Source organism: Strix aluco, chromosome 10 (assembly GCF_031877795.1).
Source record: "Strix aluco isolate bStrAlu1 chromosome 10, bStrAlu1.hap1, whole genome shotgun sequence".
NCBI lineage: Eukaryota > Metazoa > Chordata > Aves > Strigiformes > Strigidae > Strix > Strix aluco.
The window spans coordinates 16,316,515-16,340,923 of NC_133940.1; the positions used below are offsets into that span (position 1 = coordinate 16,316,515).

General features: G+C 45.7%; 2 protein-coding genes across 3 annotated transcripts; one reads left to right on the forward strand and one right to left on the reverse strand.

Moving 5' to 3' along the window:
• Positions 1 to 1,881: 1,881 nt before the first annotated feature.
• LOC141927951 (uncharacterized) lies at positions 1,882 to 23,192 on the reverse strand. Its single transcript, XM_074835415.1, has 10 exons — positions 23,121 to 23,192; positions 16,014 to 16,209; positions 10,824 to 10,937; positions 7,494 to 9,179; positions 6,807 to 6,906; positions 5,972 to 6,120; positions 5,690 to 5,802; positions 4,804 to 4,893; positions 3,782 to 3,904; positions 1,882 to 3,319 (listed from the first exon to the last, which is right to left on the reverse strand). Exons 2-10 carry the CDS (start codon positions 16,126 to 16,128, stop codon positions 3,125 to 3,127), a joined length of 2,685 nt encoding a protein of 894 aa, XP_074691516.1. The 5' UTR covers positions 16,129 to 16,209; positions 23,121 to 23,192; the 3' UTR covers positions 1,882 to 3,124.
• On the forward strand, positions 14,597 to 20,681 carry LOC141927952 (glutamine amidotransferase-like class 1 domain-containing protein 3, mitochondrial). Of its 2 annotated transcripts, none has more exons than XM_074835417.1 (4): positions 14,597 to 14,652; positions 17,421 to 17,592; positions 18,386 to 18,587; positions 19,941 to 20,681. In XM_074835417.1, exons 1-4 carry the CDS (start codon positions 14,632 to 14,634, stop codon positions 20,131 to 20,133), a joined length of 588 nt encoding a protein of 195 aa, XP_074691518.1. In that variant the 5' UTR covers positions 14,597 to 14,631; the 3' UTR covers positions 20,134 to 20,681. The 2 variants fall into 2 exon arrangements, with proteins under 2 accessions (XP_074691518.1, XP_074691517.1); XM_074835416.1 differs by lacking the exon at positions 14,597 to 14,652 and adding an exon at positions 15,116 to 15,244.
• Positions 23,193 to 24,409: the final 1,217 nt, after the last annotated feature.

A 24,409-nucleotide genomic window follows, 5' to 3' on the forward strand; every position in this document is an offset into this window, starting at 1 on the left:
CCCTCAACAGTGCCAAGATCAAAGGGGTTTGCTTTGACTGATTATCACCCAAATAAGCAGGATTTTGCTTCTGCCCTTTCCTCCACCTCGTCATGTCCCCTCCCAAGCTATAGGCAGACTTTCACTTTCATAATTCAGGAGCAGGAGCCAAAGAGGAGAGGGCTCTGTCCCTACACCAGTTCCTGGTGTTTCTTTACATTGGATGTGGTCAAGGGACATTCGTGACTCTGCCCATGTCTCAAGGCTTCTGCTTGGCTGGTTGCACTCAAGAGGTGGTTGTGATGCTGCCCTTCCTCTCTGAACCACTCTACCCACTCTAGTATCAGGTCCACCCACTATACCAACATGCATTCTCAAAGATGTCGTTGAGTCAGTTCCTGTTCCTATGGCACAGCTCTATTCTCAGAAGGGTGAGCTGTTTTTTTCCTGCGACTGGAAAATACACTTCTTTATTTTCTAGTCTTTTTTTTATTTTTTCTTTCCATTGACACAGATGTCTGGACTCCACAAAGGGCAAAATCAAGGTGGGACAGCCCTTCTTCCTGGGTTGTTTCCAACCCCAGTGGGATTAAAGCATTGGCTATTTCACAAAGAGGCCTATTCATGAGCTTATTTTGTCTCCCAGGGTGACCTTTCAGGCCTAAAGGCCTCCAAGTCATTGACAATGCAACCAAAATTGGCCCCTTGCAGAAGTCTCTGATTTTCTCAGTCACTTCAAACTCTTCCTGTGATGGAGCTCTGAGGACCCCAAGTCCCCTTCTGTCCCTCTCATCTGGTACACTGCAATGGAGCAATTCCTTCCCATTAAGCAGGACAGGAGAGGAACAGCACCAGAAGGGCTCGATGAGAGTCTCCTCTAAGGAGGGCTGCACAACCATTTTTGCGTAAACCTACATTTTTAGAGTGATGAAAATATTTGACAAGTTCTTGTCAATACCTCAAAATGGATTTTATCTGTGATTTTTCAGAAAATATGCTGAAAAAACTTCAAATATTTGTCTCAACAGTTCATACTTAAGTGTTTTGGATTTGCCACTTAAAACAGTGGCTTTTCTTCTCTCTCCTCTTTAAAAGTGTTTTTCTTCACCTTGAATGCTGGGAAAACTCTGGAAATATTAGAAATGTTTTTGCCTTGATTAAACTGAAAAATCTCATTTAAATCTTCTCCTCCCTATTTTTTTCCAGTTTGCTTGTACACAGGAGCACTGCAGGTGGGGTAAAATAGGGACTGAACTTAAACAAAATATCTCCCCCTCTTGCACCTCACTCAGGAAAGTGAGAAGTGGTTCCCTGACATGTTCTCCCTGTGTCCTGATACTGAGATCAAAACTTTCTGTAAGAAACAAGCACCATGAAGAGAGAGTGAAAGAGGAAAAATGGACCCAGGCGAGGCATCTTGTGAAGAATCCAGCTTTTTAAAACACTTCTTCTAACTTGTGGCACATAAAATACATCATTATTTGCAGCACAGAGCAGCAGCATCCCTGGTATATTTAAGCCAGGGCTGTTTTCACACAGCAAAAGGCTTCGTGATGCTTCAGCACTTCTCCAGATTAATGCTTCTTACCACACTCCCTCAGATTTCACTGTTTTTCGGGATTTTAAACTGAGTTAAGGAAAGGGGCAAAATTCAGCCCTGGTGTTTATGAGCTCATTAGCCCTCCTCAGCAAGGGAGCTGGCACCAGGGGGTTGATGTTAAGGTTTACCTTCTCTTTCCCTCCTCTTCCCCACCCTGGAGGGTGATGCAATTTGATTCCCTTGTAAGCTCCTTTGTGCATGGCCAGGACCCTTATGTGCTGAAATCCATAACCCTTTGGCCCATAAGGTTTTTCCCAGGTATTTGCTGCAGATGATAGCACAGTCCTGTGTGATATATGACTGTTTATTGAAAATACTTTATTGCTTTCTAAAAATCAGTTTTAATATACTCCAAAGAGATACAGTAAGTAGACCAGCAAAGTTATTTAACAAACTCAATTATCTGGCATTTTCTTTCTCTGCAGGAAGAAAGCCAGTTCTATAAGAACAAGCTGAGAAGACCTGGTTTTACCATAGTTCATAGAGGTTGAGCTCCTCTGACTGCACAGCATTTGTACTTAAGTTCCAGCAGAACTTCAGGTGAAATCAATGAATCAATTCATTGGTTTCAGCTGGAGTTTGATTAGCACCTTGCACCTGAGTCAGGTAAGAATAAGATCAACAGTTTTCAGAGGCTTAACAAGTCACTAACTGCACAGCCATGCAGTCTTTGCTAAAGAAAACTCCTCACGTTAGTTTGAAGTTCTTTTCACCTCCTCCTGGTCAGCAGCTACCACTCTGCACTAAATCTGTGCTCTGGAGGAAATGCACCATGAGATGTGGACAGTTATGGTACAAGGCAAGAGACCAGCTTCTAACATCCCCAAATGCAGTGCAGATGATCCTCCTGAAATTCATACTCTGCATAAGATAACATGGGAAGGGAGAGTCTTCCATAATGCTCCAGCACTTCTGAAGTGAAATTATTGGAGTCATCAAAACAGTAATTCCACCCTCACACTGACTGTGAAACACAGAAAATGGCATCTCAGATAATGGCATTTCTTTTTAGTGTCTGGTTCTGTGACCTCCATTTTGAGAAGACATATCAGAAGACAGCCCCAGCTCCCAAGGCCACGCTTTGCCTCACCTATTTTAGAAAGTCCACTTCATTCACCAGCACAGTACCTGAATACATCTTCCCTTCCCCCTCTCCAACTTCAAATTTCATGCAGTGTTTTTCCCCCAACACGTAATTATGAAACACTTCATGTCACTCTGTGCCCCAAACCAAAGGTGTTAACTCCCAGTGAAAGGAATAAAGCTCTGTTACTCTGGGGCCAGTCTGTCACCGATATAACACTTTCTTTGGTCATGTCTGATCTTCAGTGAAAGCTGGCAGTCTCTGTAAGTGGAAATTTTACTTCTGGGTGACTGTGGTTTGTAAGTCAGTTCTGCACTGGGATATTTTAGCAGTATCCATAGAAAGATGAATAAGTCACCACAACAACTGGGAAATCTCTCCCATTCCCCAATTTGACCTATATGTCATTTTCCAGCAAACAATTTTCTAGAGAGCATGTAACTGCTTGACCTGCAAGGGACTCAGAAGCGAGTGTGATTCTTGCAGCCATCATTGGGGGACTGCACTGGCACCTCCTCTTCCGAGGCAGCCATACCCACCCCGTTACGTACAGCATGGCTGTGATCCAGATGTTCTTCCCGGCCTTTTGTGGTGCCAGTGCCGCTGTTAGGAACCAATGTGTGTTTCTTCTGCACCTGCTCCAGTACCTGAAGCACCTGGAATTAGTAAACACAGCTGTGAGTGGGTTAGTAAATAAGGGAAAGCACTAATTTCTTCTCCAGCTACTGAAATAATGCCCTATTGTCTTTCTGGGCTGAGCCTTGGGATTACACTAAGCATTTCTGTGTGTTTAGAGGTCTCTGGGACAAGTGTAAATGGAGAGCCTGCCACATGGAGGTCCACAACCTTGGATCTCAGAGGTCTTTCCACAAACAAATCAGTCTCACCTTGTGCATTGCCCAGCAACAAGCTTAGCACAGAGTGGTGCAATGGGATCTAGACACAGGACACAGGCAACATGGAACTCTGTTTTTCTGCTCTTTCACACCACCCTATGATAATGTCTCATGCTATCACGGCTTTCTTCACCTCCTTCTGGAACTAGGAAACTCCCAGTCTGAAACTCACTTAATGGAGATGGAGAAAGGGAGCAGAAATAAAATCAAGATTCATTTTACCTGAGACTTGGGGATGATACCAACTCTGAAGAATCCTATGTTTCCACTGTCAATTTTGGTGCAATCCACAACAGTAGAGGCAATGTTCTCTGGAGAAGGCCCATCACAAAGAACTGCATCCACCTGAAGAGCAATAGATGTTCACACCAAGTTCCCCTCAGGCATTTGGGAAAAGAGAGGGCAGTTTCCCCCTCTCAACAGCAGGTAATTATTATCAAAGGCAACTCTGCTCCTTCCTACCCCACTGTATTGACACTAGGGGCTGAATTTGGAATGAATGAACTCAATAAAAGCAAAAAGAGAGAGAGTTCTATGGGGTGTAGGTCAGCAGTACAGCAAAGACAGGTTTGCATCAGCTGAGGAGCTTTGAAGAAGTCCCATTCACAAAGCAAATGTGTAGAAAAAGAGAATTTTGAGGAGTTAAAGGTGGAAGATTTGTACAACCTTTTGTTTAAAACTGCCCTTACATAAGCTGCCACGAATAAACAAAATGTAGTACACTCAGGATGTAGCAGTGAAATAAAAGACAGCCATTTGAATGGCCATGACCATTGTACTTCTAGAACTTATGAAAGTTCTAAAAGCCAGGAATATTTTGGAGCTTTGGCACCAGTTTTAGACCAGCTTCAGCTTTAGATGGGAATCCCCTGCGTTCTGACAGCTCAATGCCAGCTGGAGCCCTGGCGCATTCAGGCATCAGTAGTTTTATTGCTTGTAAGCAAAGAAGCATTTTTTGTTGCTCGTATCATTCTGTGTTGGAAGACGAACCAACTCACATTGCCAAGCCATAACTATACTGTATAAATCAGAAGAATTTTGGTTTCCCACCAAGTTCTGTATTTTACACTGTTCTTTCTCCATGACACCAACATGAGGAGTGTCCATGGGATTTTTTAAATTAGGTGCTTTCTCAGATTCTTGATACCATCTATTGATTTGCCTGCTGGAAACAAAGTGGTTGCATTCTTCTATCACCACATCTTCTGGGACCACCTTGAATGAAAAGACAGAACCCCAGTTACCTTATCTCCCAGCTTGGCATACACTTGGTTGTGATGTGTTGTGTCTGCCTCTCCCGTTGGGTTAGCTGACGTGACCACAATTGGACCAACCTGGTGACAGAAAAATGGGAATAAAAGCTCTGAGCAGGTTTTGCTATATAAAGCAGATGACTTGAACTCTGAAGTTCACTCGTGAGTCTCTGTGACTCTAAAGAGAGCTCAGTGTGACTCACCCAGGTAGAGACATCTACTTTGTAGCAACTACTGTCCCATCAAATCTGTGTCTGAGTGACTAACAGCCTCCTCAATTGGGGTTTACTGATGTTGATCAAGAAAGAACATTTTGTTTGCCAGCAACAGCAATTGCCAAAGACCTACAATGTCTGTCCTAGAAATGAGCAGAACATGCAGAGTATCACAGTCCCTCTGGCACATTCTGGACCTTCTGAAGTTATTCTGGCTTCAGAGAAGCCCATGTTTGCAACAAAATTGTTCTATGTAGGAAATCAGACAAAGTGTCTGTTAATTGCATCTCTTCTGGCTTTCTGAACTGGTGGTTATTTCTTTTAACCTCTTTTCTGCAATAAAATGAGCTACCAGCTGCCTGTATACCCCACCCTTTCTTAATGATACTGCTCTTGCAGGAGTTTCTCATTTTAGCACTTTTCACACTCCAAACCTGTCTGTACATGCTAGGATCCTCACTTCATTGAGAAAAGAAAAAAGAGAGGAGAGGTGACATGCCAAGAGGGCTGACAGAGTGCTCCAGCCTCCTACAATCCTTCTCCCCTTCAGCAGGCCAGAGGACCTGGCTGCTAGTGACTGGCACCAAGCCTGTTCCCTAGACAGTGGCATGGCATGGTCTGGTCACCAGTGCTGCTGGGATGAGTGTGCTCCTGTCACTCACCAAGTCAATGAGGTGTGTGGTGACAGAGCAGTCCGGGATGCGGATGGCAATGCTCTGAGGAGTACCAACATATTTAGCAGAGTCCTTCATTCCCAGGAAGTCCACCCATTCACCTGCACAAGGAAGAGTCACACAGCACTTATGTATGTACATCAGTCCGAACACAATGATCTCACCAGAAATATCACCACGGAGTATGTGGCATTGCCAGGATGCATGACAAAGTCAGAGTTTCAAAGCCAAAGTCCTCCAGAGAGCTTGAAAGTCACAGCATTTCCTTACCTCTGGGAACCACCAAGCTAATAGGAGATGGCCAGGCAGCCTCCATGAAGTCCCAGAGGAGGGGACTGAACAAATGCTTTGCAGGCTCCAGTTGCTTTAGGCTAGAAATCCAGAGTGACATGGGGCGATCCTGAGCCTGGCGCTTGGAGCTGGAAAGAGGGCAAGAAAAATGAGCCTGGAAGTAAGATGGGGATTTATTTTCAAGCTGAAAATTAAATTGTACTGGTGAGGCCTAGAGATAAGACAAGGTGTGTAGGCTCTGTCCCAGGTCACCAGTCTGTAGTAAAAGTAGGACTGTTCAACAGATGACCTGACAGGAAGAGACATTAATGACTATTCCTGATCAGGAATATCTGCTCCAAATCAAGGTTTTAGCTTGTGTAGTGATAGGTAGAAGTCCCAGTTTCCCAAGCTCTGAGGAAACCCCACCAATATGAAGGTTCCTGGCTGCTTACAAAAGTACAGCTAGAAGCATTTTTTAAACATGAGAGTGGTATGGTTGTGACAATATGTACCTACACATACGTAAAATAATTCCCTGCCCCATTTGCCACTTCTTTGGGTTTCCTTGTGATAGTCGAGCTACCTGGCTCCACTACCTGTCAGGAGCTTTCAATATTCTAGAAGACAATTACAGCTCAACTGCCTCCTTTCCTCATTTGGATTTTCTCCCCCAAGCTCATCACCTTGCTGTTCCCATGAAGGCTAAGCTATGTGTGTGTCCCATTGCTCCCAGTGGTTGCTGTAGCCAGTACTCAGTAGCAGCTGTAAGTCCTAGAGGCTTCTTTAGACTAGCCAAGGAAGCCCTTACTGGGTCAGCATGACAAATACTTACTGGTGAGCTTTCTCCACAGCATCAGGCCGATTACAGGCTGCCACAAGCACATACACAGTATCTGTGGGGATGCCGCAAGTCCCTCCATTCTTCAGGATATCTGTTGGCATGTGAACAGGGCAGAACCCCTTGAGTGACTAGAAGTGAGGGGCTGTAATTCACGGAAGAGCTGTCACAGACAGAACAGGTAATTAGGTGTCCTCATCTCCTTTTTCCAACTAACAGAGCATTTCCTCTGACAGTGCATTTTCTAGCATTCATCCAAGAGGAGATCTGGCATTTAGGGGAATTCTGGGCCACATTCATCAGGGCCAGAAGTCATTCAGCCCTGTGGAGAGAGCAAGCACCATGCATTTGCCCTGCTTTCTCTGTACAAAGCTTTCTGTGGTAGCCCCAGCCTGGAGGATTCATGTATCTCAGACTGGATGAGCAGACAGTGATATGATACAGGAGAGACAGCAGCAAATTCACTGCTAAACCCAGATCCTATCAAGGAATTGGTCCTACTTCCCCCATAGTGTATTCAGCTTCTAATGACTCTTGTAACTTGGCCCACTTCGTCAAAATATCATCAGATTATCATGATTTCCACATCTGGATTGGAACAATGTCCTTTTAATAGTGTAAAAAAAAACCTCCCAGAATTTACCCTCCACCCCCACATTATGCCCTATGTATTTCCCTTACCTGCAATTCTCTTGACTGAGGAAGCTTTCCTGGCAGGCAGGTGAAGGCATTTGGTCATTCCTCCCCCCACACCACTAAGCTGCACAATGGGCCTACCCATTGGTAAGCAAGAACCTTCAAAGATGCTGTTGAAAAGGGCAGACAGGAAGCAGTAAAAGCTGACCAAACCAAAGATGAGAGTAGCAGCAATGTCATAGCCAGCTGGAAGAGCATGGATGGCATCCAGCAAGAAGCTGATAGCAATGAGCAAGAAAGTGAGGGAGTAAAAGAACCATGCAGTGTTTAAGAAGAGTGTGCAGAAGATAATGAAGCCATTGAAGAGCATGAAAGCAATGATGCCTACTGCTGTGTGGAAGCTTCTGGTAGTGCCATAGAGGCCACCATATCTTGTCAAGCCCCAGATGATCCACATGACAGCATACAGAATGAATGCACTGCTCTCCAGGGTTTTACCACGGGCAAAGGCCACTGAGCCACCTAGAAGCTTAAGGATCCCCCCAGCTACTACTACCCATGGAATTACAACATTAGCAAGTGGAGCCTGTGGGTCCCCTGTCACTGTTATAGCAAAAGAAGCGAGGACACTGCATGCATAGCCAAGTACTTCTGCATCTGCATACTTGGAATACCCTAGGTAGGGAGTATGAAGGTCTGCCCCTTCACGAAGCTTCAGAAAACTGCTCCGAGCAAGTAGGGCCTTCACAGCACCCTTCCCTGTTGGGATCTTGGCACTTGCTTTCACATTGTACAGGTGAATTAGAGTCATCAAGGCTGAGGCCACAAAGATGGCCACATCCACGCCTTGGGGTCCACCTTCAAAAAATCCCTTGGGACAGCAAGCTAATGCAATGCAGTAGGCCACGTAAAAGAGCAAATACAGGCCATCCACTGGGCTCTTAAGAGTGACAAAAAGAGCCAAGACAACAAAAAGAATTGAGAAAACCACCAGGAATGGAATAGGGAAAGACGGCTCCTCTGGTTGCCAGATCGGGTACAGAAGGCAATAGCCTCCAGCAAATTTCAGGATTGAAGTGAAACCAAAGAATGTAGCCATTAGCACATCCATTGCACGGTATGATAAAATGCAGATGCCAGTCTGGTAGATCCCAGCTGCCCACAGCCAGGGCACCTGACCAATAAATAGTTTGCCAGTGACGCCCAGGAGCCTACAGCCAAAGACGCTGGCAGACAGCATGTTCAGGATCAGACCAGTGACTGCAAAACAATTCATGGTGCCACTGGTGGACTGGATCTGTTCATGGGTCTTTTTCTTGGCCAGATCTGTGCCAGGGAGGGCAATTTTCTCTTTGGTTAAGAAATAGAGAATCCTTCCCAGAGCAAAATAACCACCAACCAAGCAGACAATCATATAATTGCAAGCTACAGCAGAGGAACCGAAAGCTGTGCTATAACGCATGGCAACTTCATGAGCACTGGCAAGTGAGACAGCAGAAGCAATCATAGCTAGGATGACCTCTCTGCAAAGGAAGCCCACCACTGCAATCATGAGTAGTGCTAAAGTAAACGTGACCAGGCCAGGCACCAAGGCATTGCGGAAATCACCAGTGTCATTCAAAACTCCTTGCCCTCCCAGGATGAGGACCACTCCATAGCCACACCAGAACACTGAGATGGTCAGGCAGAGAGACAAGAACAGGAAAGCATTTCTTAGGCTTCTTCGAATTCCTGTGAAACAAATGATAATGGAGATAGAATTGTGATTTCAAGCCAGTAGGTTATGGAAAGTGGTAGTTAGGACAGACAGCTGTGCTATAGGCACATGGTGTGTTGGAAGCATGATTGCTATACTAGCATGGAGCTGCACAGGTCCTGCATGATGCTAGACACAGCTATCATGGGTAGGTTTGGGTAGGTTTGCACCACGCCCCATTATATTGTGTAGACATGACCGTAAAGACTCCATTAGTGCAACACTTTGTGTTCATCAGAATGCCTGAGGTGAGCTCAAAGTACTTGAGTTCCTTCAGCTAAGTACTGTACCAGGCCTGGCACACAGTTTGCCCTAATGAAGTCGAAGTTCAGTAAGCCATTGTCTTATCTTCCTGATGATGCCTACAAGACTCAATAACAAGACCATGACATATTAATGCAAATAAAGTCCTGACACCTCTTTCTTTGAGTTGCCTGGTCGTTTGTTTTGTTCCTGCTGTAAGCTGTCGGGTCCAATGTCTGAACCACAAGTGTCATACAACCTGCTGGATCCCCATAAATAACTGGGCCTTCTCAGAAGACAGAAGCATCGGCATTGCAAAACTCATTCCTTCTCAAGAACTATCCTGTTCAGTATCTTGATCCCAAAAATTGCAAAAAGACCTTGATTTAAAATACTTCAAGTTGAATGGAACCCACCTACTACCCCCAAACAATATCACAAAGTACCTTATTTTTACGGCTATGCTTTCTCACTTCACGATGTGAGGATACTGATCAGCACGGATAGACCTGAAAGCTTCCTTTCAAGCTGGAGCTTTGTCATGGACCTATGCTTCATTTCTTCCTCAAATTGATACAGCCTTGTGAGCCAGCCTCAAGTTGGGAATGGAAGCAAGAACTCTGCTGAGTAAGTCCCCAGGCTACAGAGGGGACTTGTGTACTTCCACAGGTATGCGTCTCTTGGAACAAGGGAGCACAGAAATTCCTGCCTTTGGTAGGAGGATGTTGATTCCCACCGGCTGTGAAACATCACCTGCCCAGTGGTCCATTCCCTACAGCCCCATCAATACAGCTCCTTCTAAGTGCTTTCTACTAATGCTTTGTGCCACCACTGACTGAGAGAAGAGGTAGACCTATGTTTTATGGGTTAAAATATGTAGTGCCTCTCCCAACCTGTCTGCTTTGTAGAGGAAAGAATACCAGCATCAAATCTGGGATTTTCATGTCCTCATCACTCTGAGGTAAAAAGGAGAGATAACTCAGCATTCATTCTAAGAAGTGTGGACTTTGTTATGGCTAGTGATTTTTTCTCTCAGATAAGTAGATCTCTCGGCATTTACACATCGACATGCCATTTCAATCCATGAATGCCTAAAGTACTCTCAGAAAGCCTGGGAACTATTTTTAGAGAAATCATGTATTCAGTCTGTTAAAACTCTCAGAGATCCTGGTAAAACATTTGTTCAAAACTAACACCGATTTCTTTGGTTGCCTATATAGGAAAAAGTTGCTGTGCTGACATACTCCTCCAGGAGAATGAATCGGTGGTCTGGCAAGGCTGACGTGGTTTGTACAAACCTGTTGGCAAAGCAGACCAAAAACATGCAAAGCTATAGAAGGGGAAGGCCTTGAAGCTGGCCACACTCTGTGTCTTACCTGCATACGCCAACAGAGATGACAAAATCAACAGAAGGACTCCTAGAGCTGTGTTGGGGATCAGAGGGGCTGCTCTGGGTAAACTGTAGAAATGCACTGCCAGTAAGAGTGATCCTGTGGGTGACAAGGGAGATGGAAAAAAGAAAGAGCTTGTAAACTTTGCCCAAAAGTTTCTCTCTCTGGAGAGAACCAGAGTAGCAAGAGCAGGGAATAGAGAAAAAACAGCAGTCCAAAATCTGCAAATAATGAAACCTAAGGAGCTGGGGGTGGGGGGGGTGTGGGGGGGGTGGTGTGTAACTTGGTTTATGTCCTATTTCTGTGTCCCTGATTTTAAGAATCTTGAACTTAATCATGTTTGAAAGGGCTCCCCCATTGTCAGATAAAAATAAAAATCAGCTCTCTGATTCCAACTACACAAAAGGCAGACAGACACATGCACACTCTACAAATGATCACAAAAGCCTTGTGCCTACAGAAAACTAGCCTAAAAATGAAAAGGGGCAGCACTCAGAAAGATGAAACTCAAAGAAGAAACAAATGAAAGGGAGTGAACACAGAAAACAGAGCTGCAGGGAAAGCAGCTAGAACAGGAAAAGAGAGGAAAGTGCATCCAAATAAAGATCATTTATGAAAATGACTAGCAAAAACTTTTGATTTGCTTCCCACCCAGGATGGATCGAATACAAAAGTTCAGGTCAGCACTTTAAAGCCAAGACAAATATCTTGTTGGCTGCTGAAATAGGCACAGGGATCTCTGGATCTAAAAGCTTTACCGAGGGCAGAGAAAATTCAGAATAAACAGACTCTTTAGCCCCCTTTGAAAGGGGGGTTGTCCACGAAAGCTAGTCCCAACCCCATCCTCCCGTGCCAAGAAGACTCAATCCCTACCTGCGGAAATGCCCAAGAGCCCTATGGAAGAATGCAGTGACTCAGCTTTTCTGTCTGCCATCGCAGAGTCTGCTGAAGACCCAGATGCAGGCTGAAATGCTGCCTCTCTTTCCTCCCTAGCTCTTTATAACCAAATCAACTCTACTGGCCTGCGTTCCTCCCTGCTCTCCACCCCTTTTCCCTACAAACATCTTCTGTTAGTATTACTTTCTGCATGCGGGAGGAAATGCAAACGAGTTCCTTGCAATAAATTTCAGTCTGTGAGTCAGCACAGACTGCTGGTAGCTCCCTCCAGGGGCCTGTTAATTTTACTGTTGATTAACCCTTGTTAAAAAAGACACTTGAAAAATAACGCTGAGGGTTTATTACTATTACTGCCTTTTTGCTACTGCCAGTGAGGAAATTACACTGGTTAAAATTAAGTTTTTTTAAGGAATCCATCTTGCTGGAGCAAATAAGTACTTTGCAAGCCTAGAAACTCCTTGAGGACCAGTTATTTCTCCTAACACTGGCCATGGCCCTCCTGTTTGTCCCTGACACAGCTATGAATGCCTGGCACCACTGTCCTGTGCTGGGCAAGCCCAGGGCAGATTCAGTGCCATTCCCTTAAAGGTGACTTCTGTCCATGTGTCACTCCACATCCACCCAATCCAGCCGCTCTGCATACACTCACAGGGAACTCCTCCTAAGTGGTTTTCATGAGTGACGGGTCAATGCAAACATGCAGTCTGGAGACCATCGGTGTGAGGATAAATCTAGAGGAGCCTTGCTGGCCTTCCAAGAGAACCATGCAGTCAGTGAGTATCAGTCATTGCCATGATCACTGCTGTGTCCCAAAGGCAACATGAGGGACCTATTCACAGCTTCCTACTGTGTCCCATGGAGAATATGTGATCAGGGCATAAAGGTCTTTACCAGTGGAGAAGAGGCTGCAGAAAGCAGCAGACACTGGCCTCAGGATCATGTTGGGTCACATGGCAGGTGGTAATTAGGCAGAGAACTGTTCTGTGAGAGCTAACAGAGTTTTGATGGAAAATAGAAGCAACACTTGCCTGCACTTATGCACATTCCTCCATTGTTTTGTTTGTGTGCAATGGACCAATGTAGGGCCTATTCCTGTGAAGGACTCAGCTTCTGTTTCCATCAGCCCCAGTTAAAGCTAATTCCACTTTCAGCCTCTCGACAAGATAAAAGATGCAGAACAGTGTAAAGAGCTTTACACTAATATAACTGGGCTGGGCAAGGATGACTCTGCAGAGGCCCTACAGCAGCAAGCTGTGATACTCCTCTTGGCAGATCCTGCTCTATGTTTCCCCCATAAGTCATGCTCCACAGCCAGGGCTGGAGGACAGAAAAGCTCTTGGAAATGGGACTTAGAGCTGCACAGACTGAAGCTCAAAGACAGGCCTCCAGGATCATCCAAGAGGCATTAGAATTGTAGCAGCATCCAGAACAAACCCAGACTGTCAGGGTCCACGGGTCCTGCTCTCTGAGCCAGTTGGAGCATGATGGCATGCTTCCATTGTGCAGCTGGATCACTATAATGGCTCCCAAACTTTCCTGGTTTCTTCAGTGCTTTGGAGGACAGTTATCTTTAACTGTGTTCACCCTTCAAGAAGAGCTTTGAGGCAACAGGGTTCCTTCACACTCATCTTCACTAGAATATTAATGCAGATTAAAGCAAGGTGTTAATATTAAAACCCAATGTCTCTACTGTAGTAAGTGTGTGCAGACATTTACACAGAGAATGGAATAACTCTGCTGAAAAGTATTATTTGTCAAGAATATGTTTATTGCAGATAGATAGATCTTTAGGTTCAGTATGTCTATTGAGATAGATCTTATTACATGGGGAAGCAAGCATTGGAACAAGCCTGGTTTGTCCAGTTACACCAAATATATCAATCAGGGGAACCTGCTCAGTCAGTTTGCAACAGGCAGAGCTAAATGATGTGGTTTGCAGCAAACGGTAAGTTTGTTAAATCATCAGCCTCTGGCTCTCTTTGTTCCCTCATTAACGGGACTGCTCCCTAAACAGCTGAAGGAGGAAGAAACTATCTTTTCAAGATGCAGCATGATTCAGCTGTTTTTGCATGCAAGAGGAAATAATACATTTCTAAACCACAGTTAGAGTACCTTAGATAACAAATCAAACAGCAGTGAAAAGGCTTTGGGTGTTTTCCACATATATCTCACAGTTTAATTCCCGTTCTGGGTAATAAAAGTAACTGAAATGAAAAGCCTGTGTTAGATTAACTGGACTACAAGTCCCTTCTCACGTGCTTTTTGTTCCTGCTTGTATAAGTAGCAGCTAGGAGTATGTGGTGCCTGATCACTAGTTTTAAGAGATGCATGCAATAAATTGTCACATGCATTAGCAATGAGTATCTTCCTCACGCCTGCTACGACTAATGAACTTTTCAAAACACTATTTCATTATATACAGACATATCATGTCTCTTCCAAATATCATAGAGACTCAAGGAAAAAATTTCTTCTAAATAACCCCTGAAAAATATTCTTCAGCCATGTTGCATGAAGTTTTTTGTTCTCTGAAGAATGGCAAGACAACCTCAACAGGCCACAGTTATTTCACGAAGAATGGCAAGACAGCCTCAACAGGCCACAGTTATTGCAACAGTGCAATAGAGGGGGACGTAATCATCTCAGGTGTGAGCATATCAAGGACAAGGAAGAACAAGTCTCTGCATGAGCAAGGGAATTTCCCCATCACATGCTGTGAATTTTGTTGCCTTGTGCCCCTAGAGGTCAGGGATCTGCCAGCTCCTGGCACCACTTTCCTGGCACATGGAGAGATGGTGCTGTTGATGAAGAATCAAGTTATTAATTTCTAACCTCAGGACCCAAAGGCCAGGAAAAAACTGCAACTGAGAGCAACTCTGCTCTTGAGAGATGGGATATGAGGATAAGAACATTTAAGGTCAGAAAAGGAAATTTTGGTGTTAAAAGATGGAGGCTGCCTATGCAGTGTAGGGTTTAAAAAAATGGAGCACAAAGAGGAATGCACTGGCTTGAATACTTGCTCTGGGCGGGCTCCCTTTGATACCATCTTATGTGCAAAGACTTTAGTACTTCAGTCTGAAATAGAACAGAAAATTGACAGCTGAGAAGGAAAAACATAGCTGCTCTGCTGAACAGGTCATGTCAGCTGGGGATGCTTTGGAGACAACGTGCCAGGAAGAAGATCTGAAAGGGGGCAGTCAGTTGAGGAAACAAATAATATTTACATGCCCTGCCTGTGGTACTGGAAATAAAACCTTCTTGCCAGTAAGAAATTCAGCCCAACCCTCCTGGCCCCACCTGCTCCTGGGGGAGGGATCCCGTTATAAAAGGCTCCAGGCAGTGAACAGAGATGCACAGCAATTTGGGGCTCTCCAGGGAATCCTCCTGCTCTGGTTGTGACCATGGGAAAGAGAGTGGCTGTTGTGCTGGCTGGCTGTGGAGTGTATGACGGGAGTGAGATCCATGAGTCTTCTGCTGTGATGGTACATCTCAGCAGGGAGGGGGCACAGGTAAGAGGCACCCTGGCAGGCTCCTGCCCCATCTCGGGCTCCTTTTGCTCTGCTCTGCTTTTCAATCTCTCTCTCTTGCAGAAGGTACTTGTCTCTAAGGAGCTTTGCAGCTTGCCAGACAAATCACAAGGTCCCTGTTGCTGCGAGGGTAATAGTAAAGCATAAGTGACTGGAGTCAAAGCAAATGGCACAGTGTAGGAGCTGCTACAGCGAGCGTGGAGAACTCCCTGGTTTCTGCTTTGCTCTCACAGCTTTGCTGTACAAGAGGATTGGCTTGGTGCTCTGTGTTGAGTGTATCCAGACTCTACAACAAACTTTCCTAAATGCATTCTCTATTCTTTTTGGCTTGCACTTCCTCTTTTCTGCTTTGGTATTTCTGCTTAAAGACTACTATTGTTTTTGTCTGTTCAAAATTTATCTTTTTAAACCCACAAAGATTAGAACTGAAAGTAGACGAGTTCTTGTGAGTTGAACTTGAATAGGGGTAAAAAAGGTGACCCTCAAGCAGCCACTTTAATATGCTATTAGTCACAATAGCCACTCTGTGAGGCTGGAAAGGAGAGAGAAAAGCCCTGTGTAGTATTACCCTCAGCTCTGAGCCACCCACAAATCTGGGTAGAGCCATTCTCCTGGGAATTGGAATTGCTTTATTAAATACAAATGCACAGTGGTGAGGTATATGTGTTGTGGAGCCAGCGCTGCCCCCCCCCCTCCAATTCCAAAGAGTTCAAAGTGTGCATTCACTGTTTGGCTTAAAGCTGAGACTTACCCAAACCTCTTTTCCATTGTGTGTAATTTTGCCTCTTCTCTCCTGGAGCTGTTGCAGTCGCTTCCCTCCTGCCATACCCCAAATTGGCAGGCTTGGAGCACCATCCTGCACTCATCCCTTGATCAGCAGGGACCTCTCGTGGAGGAAACTCAGGTGTTATTTCAATCCCCTCCTTTTATTTTTCAGTCACGCATGCCTAAGGAAACAAAGAATACAATAGCATAGCATCGACTAGCATAGACTAGACTAGACTAGACTATTTCAGTTGGAAGGGATCTACAACGACCTTGTAGTCCAACTGCCTAACCACTTCAGGACTGACCAAGTTAAAGCATGTTATTAAGGGCATTGTCCAAATGCCTCTTAAACACTGACAGGCTTGGGGCATCGACCACCTCTCTAAGAAGTCTGTTCCAGTGTCTGATCACCCTCTTGGTAAAGAAATGATTCCTGATGTCCAGTCTAAACCTCCCCTGGCACAGCTTTGAACCATTCCCACATTTCTTATCACTGAATCCCAGGGAGGAGAGCTCAGCACCTCCCTCTCCACAGCCCCTCCTCAGGAAGCTGCAGAGAGCAATGAGGTCGCCCCTCAGTCTCCTTTTCTCCAAACTTATGCTCCTCATAAGACATGCCTTCCAGCCCTGTCACCAGGTTTGTTGTCCTCCTCTGGATGCCTTCGAGTACCTTCACATCCTTCTTAAATTGTGGGGCCCAGAACTGCAAAGGTTGTTCAGTCCCAAAATCTATTGCCCATCTGTTTGCTACCCTCCACTCTTAATTTCTGCATGTGAGCTGAAGGAAGGGGAAGCATTTTCCAGAAAAAGAAATACTCTGGCTTTGAGAAAGCAATGGCTGGGGAAGAGAAACTCAAAGTCTTGTCTTTGAGGGAGGCATGTGGTTTGACAACAGCTTGCTGGGTGGTCAGCACACATAGGTGATGACTGGATTTGTGGGGGCAGCTGGGGCAGGAATTGGGCTGCCCCAACGGTGATTGATTGGGGTGCAGGTGGAAACCTCTAAGAAATGGCTTCACCAATGGCTCTTGGGACACCTTGTCTTCCTAGGAAGGAAAGGAGTCACTGTTCCCTCTCCAGCACTTCAGCCCCCAAAAGAAGCAGAGTGGGCTAGCTTCTTTGCTTTCACCTAACAACACCCTCATTCCTTTAAGGTCAGGGTAAATGTTCTGTGCAGAAGCTACAAAAGACCCTTCTTTCTTTCTCCTCCCTACAACAATAACCTTTCTGATGCCAGTAACAGATACAGGTGAGCCTGAAGGTCACTGCATTCACCAGCAAAGTTCTTTCCTAACAAAGTAACTCAAGCATTTTCATTCACTACCTATGATCTTTAACATGCTTGGGATACATGACTGAAGGATAACAGACCTTTCCCTTCCCTCCCCAGGCAGAGGTTTATGCTCCTGATGTTGACCAGATGCATGTGGTGGACCACGTGAAAGGACAGCCCACTCAGGAGAAGCGCAATGTGCTAGTTGAAAGCGCCAGAATAGCCAGAGGCAACATCAAGGATCTAGCTAAGCTGGATGTCAAGGGACTGGATGCCCTAATCATACCAGGTAGGATGGCATGCGGGGTCTGCATGCCCAAAGTCTTGGGAACAGCTTAGATATGCTGTAAGCCTTGAATGACATGGCAGTCATGGGCTGGAGAGGAACTGGGCAGAGCCACTGGGGAAGATGACAGGCTGGAAACAGGGATTGGAAGGACAGACATCTTCCATCTGTGCTGGCACTGGCATGCTAGCTTGGATTTATATTAAAAGAGCATATGGCAATGCAGACGCTTATCCCAAGAAGAGAGGGCAGGTATCTGCCAATTGAATTATCCTTTGTACCATCTACTGAGCTTTTTATTACTGGATGTAAAACTAACCCCTGCCTCACCAACATGCCTACCTCCTCATCAGGAGAAGAAAAGGCTGAGACAGAGAGAGGTGACTCAAAAGCAGAAAGCTTGGTCACTCTGGCAATTCATCTTTAGTAAAAGTATGACCACGTGATTTCAGGGGGGATGGATTAGGCCTGCAGCAAGGATTAAGAGACAAGTGAAAACTTGTTAGCATGTTCTACCATAATTCAGAAAATAACTCACGGGTGAAATGCAGTACCCAACAGAGTATGGATACCTCCCCACTTCAGTTCTGTATGGAAGCAATGAAGGTGCTTTGATGTCTCATCTCCTGGCAGTCAGCTCACAAAGGTTCAGCTTGTCTGTTTTTAATTCTTTTATCAACATTGGACAAATGCTGCCATCCACCACATCCATTTTAGCATTCTACCAAGTAATATCTGAAAAAAATCCTGCCCTGGAGTACTAATCTTGTGGTCTAACCTGTTTCTCTTTTCTCAGGTGGCTTTGGAGTGGCTAAAAACCTGAGTACTTGGGCTACCCAAGGCAAGAACTGCATCATCTCCAAAGAGGTGGAGGATGTCCTGAAGGCATTCCACGCTGCCAAAAAGCCCATTGGCCTGTGCTGCATTTCACCAGTGCTGGCAGCCAAAATCTTTCCGGGCTGCGAGCTGACCGTGGGTCATGACACAGAATGTGAGAAGTAAGTAACCTTGGGGTGCTGATATGAAATCGCACCATGAACATCATAGAATCAGCAATGCCTCCCCAATGTACGCAGCATCCTGTTTCAACTATCCTGTGCGGGTAGCTGAAGTCTTGTGATGAGTTGAACGTTACTTCTGAGAGCAAATGATCCATGTCATGCATTTATTAAATTCACCTTGGCTGATTGATAGATTAAATAATCAGAGTTTTTGATGCACCACTTATCACTTACATATTCCTCTACGTATGTCTCACATTAAAATTAGAAATCTGACTTTACTTTTTACAGTTTTATGTAATGGGGGTGTTTTACCATGCACAGGCACGAGACAGCAAGAACTGAAAAGGAATAAATGAGATTTTGAGTCAGGAAGACATTCAGATTTCTGGAAAGGAGGATTCTGTCCTTCACTTGCCTGAGAGTCAAGCAGAAGGATACCCGAGGGTTGAGTGGAACAAAGAGAAGTAGCAGAAGGGCACGGGCACTTGTTTCCTTCCAGCACAAGGCAAAAGCCATCCTGCAGCAACGCTCTTACCTCAGACAAACACCACTTCAAAGACAGACTCTGCTGGAGCTGCTGCCTCTGGAGTGAAGCATTTAGTAACTAGGGCCCCTTGGAAGACTTAACAGTTAAAACCTAAAAGTTGAGACATTTCAAGTTTTATTATGTGTCAGCAGATCAGAGGACATGCTGTACCAGCAGATTTGTTTGCATTTCTGTATACTTCATCCTACAACTCCGATGGCTTAAAATAAGACACTTTAAATATAATCTTGTATTTGCCTCCTCAATGTATGTAGCACCCTGTCTCATGCACTTCTTGGTCCCAGGGTAGGAGAGACACCAGACCACTGACTCATAAAGTTAAGCAGATCCTAGGTAGGAGCAGGATGGTTACACAAGGTTTGGCAGTGTTAAGAAAGGGAGGGAGATAAACTGTCCTTACTCATACGGGAAAGATGTGACTGAATTCTTCCAATGACAGGGAAGGAACTATGACGGCTCTTGCTAGGGCTAGGAAGTAATGTCACTTGTAGGAAGCTAGTGAAAAAAACCAAACAAGCCTAAACATAAAGTCTGGAGTGGGCAGAGTCAAATAGTGGAACATCTAGGTCTTACTTTGGCTTTACTTCAGATTTTTAACTCGCTATAATCTGGAGGTTTTCCTGGTTCTACACTCCTGGAGAAAGTTCTCTGACAGGAAAAGATTTGGATTCTATTGATCAGGCTTTCTCTAGGGACCATCCATCTCTCTGTAATCAACATACTTTTCACTCTAGGCCTTTGTCAAATCACTCTGCATAATGATGGTTTCCCCACACAGTGTTTATTCTCTTTTCTTGTAGATGGCCTTATGCAAAGACTGCTGAGACCATGAAGGAGCTTGGTTGCAAGCATGTGAACAAACACGTCACTGAAACTCATGTGGATGTGAAGAACAAGCTAGTAACCACCAGTGCGTTCATGTGCAATGCCCCCATTCATGAGATCTATGACGGCATTGGAAAAATGGTCAAAGAAGTGGTCAGACTTGCCTGAATGCACAAAGTCACAGAATCCATCTCCTCTGGAGTGCAGGCATTGACCCTCAGATAACCTTCTTCCCCTCTTACACCCACATTTCAACAGGCAAATTGCTACCCAAACGGACTTCTCCCCCCCAGCAGCCCACAGGTGGCTGCTGAGGAGGGACAACTCCAGAGCAGTGGAAGTGTTGGTGTGTTCTGCCAAGGAGACACCACTTACTGAGACCAAACTGGCAGTAACTGGAGTGTGGGCACGAACCAAGCTGGCATGCAGAAGCCACATTTCCATGGGGCTCAAATACAGCCGCTGTCTTTGGTTCTGAGTGGCTGAGGAGTTGCCTGGGTCGTGTCAGCCATCACTGGGCTGACCTGACATGTGCATATTATGTGTCAACAGGAATTGGTCCCTTTCTGAGATTCCTTACTTTCTGAGATTCCTTACACATCCATCTTTGCCAGCACTTCAAAGCTCCCCACATACCTCCACCTCACAGAAGAGATGAATTAGTGGCAAAAGGAAGGAACACGGTTCTGATACTGAATAAAACCTGATGCTTTTTATATGGGCTGATTTCTGCTTTCATTTTTTGCTTTTTTACTCTGGATTAGGACATGCTTTTAGTGCTACTGGTTGGCCAATGGCAAAAATGATATAGGAAGAAGTCACCAGCAACAAACCCCACTTGTTTTGCTAGGATTTGTCAGAACCCAGACTTGGGCATGAATATGACATGGGTGAAAGCAGACTCAAACCAATCTTAGCATCCAGGTCTAATGGGAAGAGGTTAAATTCTTTGTTTGTATTATCAGGTGGCCTGCTATGATAGTACAGAGTATTTTGGAAGCAGCCTTCCATACTGCTCCGAGGCAGAAAGAGCCCAGGCTGAGGTCTAGCATACCAGAGAAAGCAGTGCAATTTCCAGTCCCTTCCAGTCTCTAGGAAAATTCTTAGAAACAACCTGGAAGAAACAATTCTGCATTGCAACAGGGACAGACAAGATACCCATCTAGGTGAAACCTGAATGGCAAGCTGTGAACTGGCTGAGCGAGAGCAAAGTCTGGCAAGCAGAAGACACTAAAAATAACCCAGTATCAGAGTAGCAGAGTTGTTCAGATAACAGGCCAGGCACTGGTTTTTACGGACAGAGGAAACCATTTGTCGATGTAATCCAACCACTCTGCAGGAGCTGTAAAGAGCACAGCAATTTACACTGGGCTGAAGCAAGACTGCTGAGAGAATTTAGTCTTGATCTGAAGACACCGCTGTAATATTTGATAGTTCATTCTCACAGTTAACCAACGTCATTTAAGACAAGCCATGCTTTATTTCTCTCCTACAGTTGAAGATCTTACTTCCAGCCCCTGGATGCTGACAGGTTTGTCTCCATTAGCTTCAAGAGCTTTTTAGATGGTAGCTGGTATGTTCTTATATAGGTTCTCATTATACAGGTAGTATCATATAATTGTTACAGACTGGGCTGTTTAATTATCTCAGATCAAGACATGTTTTCTAAGCCAGCAACTATTTTCTGAGGCTCTTCTTAGCAAACTCTTCAGGCTTTTTACATCCTTTTCAAAACACCAGCATGTTTTTGCACTCACATCATCATCATGGCAAGGTCCTTTGAGACTACACTGGTGGCCAGTGTGGCAAGAAATTTACCCACATGCTGCTGTGGTGCTGCAAAGAGGGGTTCAAACACATCGGGCAGTGACAGAACAGCCCAGAGTAGCATAATACAGTAATTCTTCCCAGGTTTCTAATGAAAAAGTAGCTTATCCAGTCACTTTCCTGTGCTACTTTTTTCCACTGATTCTCCTACCAACCATTTTCACCCTGTTGGCCACCTTCCATAACCCTCTGCAAAGGTGTGAAAGCCTCCAAGACATAAAGGACCAGGCAGTTTTGGGACAGCAGCTGCCAGGAAGAGGAGGGAAATGTTTGCTAGCACAAAAGGTCCCGTTCCCTTGGTCTTTTGACAATCCCCTATAGAGAACTGGGGGGAATATCCCAACCAGAGTAACATTCAGTCTGAATTAGCATTTAATCAGGATGGAAGCACAAATCCATAGGAGACCAGGCCTCAGAGCTGCAGTTTTCTCCCATACTGTTACTTTTGAAGGGGAATCCACAGCTTAAGCTGGTCATTACCTTATAGAATGTAAATGTTCCCAAGCCCTTGAACTCTTGTCTTTTGCACAATACAGGAGTTCAGGAAAGGCACAGAAGTTTCTGCCAAAAGCACTAACTTTTGAGAGTTAGACAGGATTTTCTGAGATTAAGAGTGTTTTGACTGACTTATCAGATAGGCTGGAAACCTACAGGATGTAAATACAGTAGGGAGAATTCAGGGACTGGCTGAAGAATTTGAATTAATCTCTGACGTTTGGTGTACAAATCAAGCAGAAACAAAGAATGGAAAGATGTTTGAAATAAGCAGGTACATGAAAGTGGTGGAAAAGCCCCCACTTTTTATCAACAGCTATTCATCCACCATTTTGTCTCTAGAGAACAGGGTTCTGTAGCTGTCTAACATCAATAGTATGAGGCTGTGAAAAATCAGCAGAGAGAAGCTGTCAGCAAGGGCCAAGAAGGGAGGCTTCAGTCCCTCCTAAGGATACCTGGCTAGTAAGCTGGCACAAACCTTACACCACTGATGGCTGTGTAACGAGTTGGAGTTCAGACAGCAAAGTGTGTTAGCACAGCAAGCGGTCCAAATGCAATAGGTGGCAAACACCAACTGATATGCTGCTGCTCTGCAGCAGTGTTTATCAGGTGTTTGTAAATGATTAGGCCCACTCCCAACATGTATGTTTACTGCCAGTAATTTCTGTTTGACTATAGTAACTTAAGCTCCAAGTGCAACTGTGGTCACAAAGCAACCGTGTCATTTCTACCAGCCTGAGGGGATTCAGGCTTCTGATCTAGGTTACTCAGACTGTGCAAACACATCCCGAAAAGCAGCAGAGTGAAGAGCCTTCAGCTACAGAAACCCTTACCGTGTTTGTAAAGGCCATTAAGAGGACAGGGGTTGTGAGAATTGCCTGCAAAATGTCATTCCTCCTCAACTTCTTAAGGATGGGGGTCACTGTAAAGAAAGACAGGGTAGAAGACTCCTGAGATTTGTTCTGCAACATCACAGAAAAAGGACCTTAACCTCCTACTGATCTGGGCTGAACTCAATCAGCAGCAGAGTGATGACAAGCTCTACGTGCCATTATAAACTCCCACTGCAGGCACAGTGGTAATACTACAGGCAATATTGCAGTAATACGATTTTCCACACGAAATGGGTTATGAAGGATACGCTCCACATCCAAGCCTTTTTTGGAGCCTGCCTAAACAAAGTCCCTGCAGCACAGCTTAATGCTGTCTTGGTGAACCAGTGAAAATGGACAGAGGAGATTCACAACCAGGGTAGGAAAGTAGAAGGTTGTGCCTCTGGAGTGGTGGCACAACTTCACCTGCTAAATGCTCACTGTGACCAGAGGTTCTGCTTCCTGACCATTTTCTCCTCCACAGCCCAGAGGCATGTGAAAGAGGCAGTGCAGCTGTGTGGGGCTTCATGGGGGGGAAATGAGGACTAGAGAGGATCACTAAACCTCACAGCCTTTGTTTTCACCACTAAGCACGCTGCATTTTTACAGCTTCTGGCCTTCAAGTCGCTGACATCTATTAGGCCCGAGCCCTCAGGATCGAACAACTCAAAGGCCTCTCGCAGTTCCCGCCTCTGCTCTTCGGTGACCGGGGACGCGGCGGCTGGTTTCTCTGTCGGGGAGCTCCCCCCGGCGGCGCCTCCCTCGCTGCTGTAAGCCTGGGGGACAGAGGTCCAGAGCCCTCAAAGGGGCCGGCGGGGGGACGGGGACCGGCAACAGTCACCCCACCTCCCGCCCTCCCTCCTCCTCTTCGGAGCCCACGGAGCCACCGCCCCCCGTCTCCCTCAGCAGTGCTGCAACCCGCCTGAAGCGTTTCGGGGGCGGGTGGTTCGCAGGCGGAGAGGCCGAGCACCCGCTCCCTGCCTCCCCGCTCACCATCCCACCGCGGGCCGTGCTCCGTGCAACCACGCTCATTGGCTAGCGCTCCTGCTCCTCAGGGAAACCGCGAGCTGATTGGCCGAGACGCAGCTGGGAGGCGGGATAAGCCCCGCGGGGCGGCCCGGGCCTGGCCCCTGCAGGTGCCGCTGAGGCGAGGCCTTTCGAGGTAAAATGTCGGACCGAGTGCGCGGGGCTGAGGTGTTGTGGCGAGCTGAGCGTTAGTGCTGAGAGCGAACGATCCCCACCATGCATCT

What these genes read in the sequence shown, in the direction of transcription:
- LOC141927952 (XM_074835416.1), top strand. Translation starts at nt 15,137, where the DNA reads ATGGGAAAGAGAGTGGCTGTTGTGCTGGCTGGCTGTGGAGTGTATGAC. An exon ending in GGATGCCCTAATCATACCAG is followed by an intron (nt 17,593 to 18,385) that starts GTAGGATGGCAT and finishes CTCTTTTCTCAG; the next exon opens with GTGGCTTTGGAGTGGCTAAA. An exon ending in CATGACACAGAATGTGAGAA is followed by an intron (nt 18,588 to 19,940) that starts GTAAGTAACCTT and finishes CTTTTCTTGTAG; the next exon opens with ATGGCCTTATGCAAAGACTG.
- LOC141927951 (XM_074835415.1), bottom strand. Translation starts at nt 16,128, where the DNA reads ATGAGTGCAGGATGGTGCTCCAAGCCTGCCAATTTGGGGTATGGCAGG. An exon ending in ATCTCTGTTGGCGTATGCAG is followed by an intron (nt 9,180 to 10,823) that starts GTAAGACACAGA and finishes TTTGTTTCACAG; the next exon opens with GAATTCGAAGAAGCCTAAGA. An exon ending in CCACACACCTCATTGACTTG is followed by an intron (nt 4,894 to 5,689) that starts GTGAGTGACAGG and finishes TTCTGTCACCAG; the next exon opens with GTTGGTCCAATTGTGGTCAC.